The sequence below is a fragment of the Echinococcus granulosus genome (assembly GCF_000524195.1).
Source record: "Echinococcus granulosus chromosome Unknown EG_S00027, whole genome shotgun sequence".
Classification (NCBI taxonomy): Eukaryota; Metazoa; Platyhelminthes; class Cestoda; order Cyclophyllidea; family Taeniidae; genus Echinococcus; species Echinococcus granulosus.
Genome location: NW_020170407.1, coordinates 375,263 through 378,716, shown reverse-complemented (window position 1 = coordinate 378,716; position 3,454 = coordinate 375,263). Strand labels below are relative to the sequence as shown.

At 45.7% G+C, this 3,454-nt stretch overlaps 1 protein-coding gene across 1 annotated transcript in view; it reads left to right on the top strand. All coding sequences in view use genetic code 11, as the record gives it.

Annotated features, from left to right (window-relative positions):
• Nucleotides 1-358: 358 nt before the first annotated feature.
• EGR_04378 (RING-box protein) overlaps nt 359-3,454 on the top strand; it is a gene marked incomplete at both ends in the record, with an annotated part of 6,259 nt that continues 3,163 nt past the window's right edge. The window contains 2 exons of the mRNA XM_024493627.1: nt 359-653; nt 2,160-2,233. Of these exons, the coding sequence (XP_024351948.1) occupies nt 359-653; nt 2,160-2,233 (369 nt within the window). The remainder of the gene's footprint in view (nt 654-2,159; nt 2,234-3,454) is intronic.

The following is a 3,454-nucleotide window of genomic DNA, read 5'->3' as shown; positions in this document are numbered from 1 at the left end:
GAGAAGGAGGAAGAATACAAAGCAGACAAAGAGTATGCGGAAAAGTAGCTTCTACTGAAACCACCTTCAAGGAGTATCGTGTCGAGTTGATGGATTTTGACCACGATTGCTGATTGACTTTCAGCAAGTGCACAATTCTTAGTGATCACTAGGTAGAAGGTAAGAAGAATACTATGATGAAGCGGTTCAAGTACCTTTTTGCCACTTAGTCGATCAGCTACTAGCAAAATGTACTGCTTCAGTAATAAAGGGTCACTGCAAAGGGTTCTCGTGCTACCCGAAGATCGATGTCACGTGGATGCAAAGAATACGGTATGCAAGCCACACGGGTTAGTAAACATCGAGCCTGTAATAAAGCATGTTGTGGCGCAAACGCAACACCCAACATGATTCTCCGTGTCCAGGAAGTCCAGGCGGTAAGGAAGGGGGTAGTTCGAACGACTGTCCTCCTGCATCCAACTCCCCTTGCCTTCCTCCGCCTCCTTCTCCTCCTCCTCTGCCATCAGACGAAGCTGAGCTTACACCTCAACTCCCCAAGGAACGCCCAGACATGGAGCACTTCCAACTCCTCAAGTGGAATGCTTGTGCTTTTTGGTCGTGGGATGTTATGCACGACACCTGTGTCATCTGTCGCAATGCTATGATGAGTCTCTGTGAGTTGCATACCACCTCTTTTGATTTTCATGTAATATCATAGAAACGGCCATTTGTTTGGAGTTTTTATTTAACATTCAAGCCTGAAACAGAGTCAGAGGAGGGTCAAACTTCACTGTTATCTGTTATCTTCAAGATTGATCACACTGTGATCGTCCTTTGGGAAGAAAATTAGCTGGCGCATCAGATAGTCCATAAAACGTTTGGAAGTGGTAGTAAACGACCTGTTCGTTTCTCATAAAAGCATAAGATTATTTATATCAGTTCGCGGGGTGTTTCAGAGAGTACGACGTATCAACTAATACAAATTCGAAGAAGCCTCTTTCAGGGCGTTTTACGTCCAACCATTTAGTGGGGAAGTATTCAAAACTGACTGATTACTTGCATATACTCTCCCGGCTCTCCCTCCCCTCCTCCCTTGACGGTGTCAAAATTTCGCGTTGCTAGCACATAAATTAAATAAATAAGCGGCTTGCTATAAGTGAATATTGTCGAAGATAATTTTTTATATGTTCAGAATTTCAATTTGTTTATTAACAATTATACGTATGCATAAAGGTGAAATAGCGTTAATTTTATCCCAGAGGACTAATCTAGCCTTTAGTGTAGTGACTCCTAAGAAATGTGCACTTGCAGAAAATTAGTCATCAATTGTGCATAAGATCCATCAACCCGTTATGATGCTACTTAAGAATGATCTCAGTAGAAGCTTCATTCTCCTCCTCTTGCATTTCAAATTATTTATCTTCTTCCTCCTCACAAACAGTCAGCACTACTGAATCAGACAGAAAGAGGCGACACTCTGATTCTTTCACTACAACACAATATCTCAGAAGTCATCTCAGTGAAATAAAATGACCTGTGAAAGGATTCACACCCTAGAAGGATAAACTGCAGTTTTGGAGGATGGGGATGGGAATTGGGTATAATGGAAACTGCTTCATCGTCACCTTCATCTTCATCACCGTCCTCACTCCTCAAATCAAACTAAACCGTGTCCTCCTTAGTTCCCTGATGATCCATATCATCTCCATTTCATCCTCATGCCACACCTGTCATCATTATCGTACCACTTGACAATCACATAATTACACACGAAAGTGGAGTGGGCAGACAATTTGGGAAGGAGGAGTGAGCTGACAGAATTGGAAGTGGACATGGGTGAATGGACTTCATGACTTGCAGAGACACGGCACTGTGTGGAAGTGGGAATGGCAAGTTCGCGTCATGTCGAGTGTACATTGCAGACCGTGGAATGCAGTGAATATTTGCTGGCATTCCTTGTGGTCTGTGCGTAGTCTTCCAGAGCCATCGCATGATTGTTGACACGAGGATTGCAGTAGTGCATTCGATGGTCACCCAGTGTGTGTATGGCGTCGGTCGATCCATTCTCCTCTCACCTCGAGTTTTCCTGCTCTCCTTTTCCATTCCATTTCACCTTATTTTATGCTGCACTATACTGTGCGACATTACTGGAAGAAGCGTTGTCATTGTGTCCTTTGTAGGTATCCACTGTCAGGCGAAGATAGGAACCAACCCGTTGGACGAAATATGCGCCGTGGCATGGGGAGTGTGCAACGTGAGTCCGCCCTCATATCCACACGACTTCATAACTGCCTGCACCCTCCCTCACATGCACACAGTGTTGTCGTGTTGAAATGTCAAATTGTGACGCCTGTCAGTGACATGAGGTGCGCAGCATATGAATGGGCGCTTGGCAATGTCAGATGGGTTAGCGAGGTGTGCTGCAGTCCGAATAAAAGACCGCGAGTTTGAGAAGCAGCATCGACCAATCAATCAATCAGACAATGAATCAACTAGTCTGACGTGTTGGATGGAAGTGGCTTGTGTCGAGTGTGAATGGCACCAGTGGATTGGCGCGGACATCCGCCTTCGAAAATACAGTGGTGGGGGGAGGGATGTGTGGGAGGTGATAGTTGATAGGTGGTATCAGATCGCTGCCCAACTGGTGCCCGTCGCAGGTCCTCTTTTCAACAATCGCCTTTCACTTGACTGCATAATTTCCCAACGGCAGGATGTCGTTAGTGGAAGGCTTATTTGTGAAAGATGTTTGCATTAGTTTGAGAAGTATGAAAGTACCGAAGGAACCTGTCTCGTCCTATCTTATCACGTCCCTCCCACCCCATCCTACTGCATAACATCACCTCCCATGTAACCTTTCCGCTCATTCATCTGGTTGAGTGGTTTTAGCGGAGCAAGGAAGTTGGATGTTTTAGTGGACCGCAACACCTGCTTTTGAGTGGTGTGTCCCCATTCCCCAATCGACATGTCTTGGCAGAAATGAGCAAGTTTGGCTGGAGATGCGGTTGAATGAGTTGCCTCATGACATGCTTTCCTTGCTTTGATCAGTCAATCGCACGTGTTCAGTCACAATGTTAGTTAGGTTGGTTGAAGTGTTTGCCGTCTCCTCACATTCTGGGTGACAGTGCAGTGATGGATGGTGTGAGTCATGGGGATTTGTGGCGTGATCTGTGCTTCAAAGGCTGTGTTGAGAGTGAATGACATGCGATTGGAAGTGAGGAGTTGTTTGTGAGTAATGGCGTAGATATCTGGTGATAGATGAGTCAGTGACCGAGGATTAACTGAGGGTGTCCGTTTCCATTGATTTCGGCATTGTTGGGCGATGATGATGATGATGATGATCGCAGTGGAGGTGGGAATGTTGGTGCCGACATTAGTACGCCACGTTATGGAAGTGGGTGCCATTGGGACTGATAGACTAACTTACAAGTCCACTGATGAGAGGCGGCGACACAACCTTGGTTTCCTCCTCCTCCTC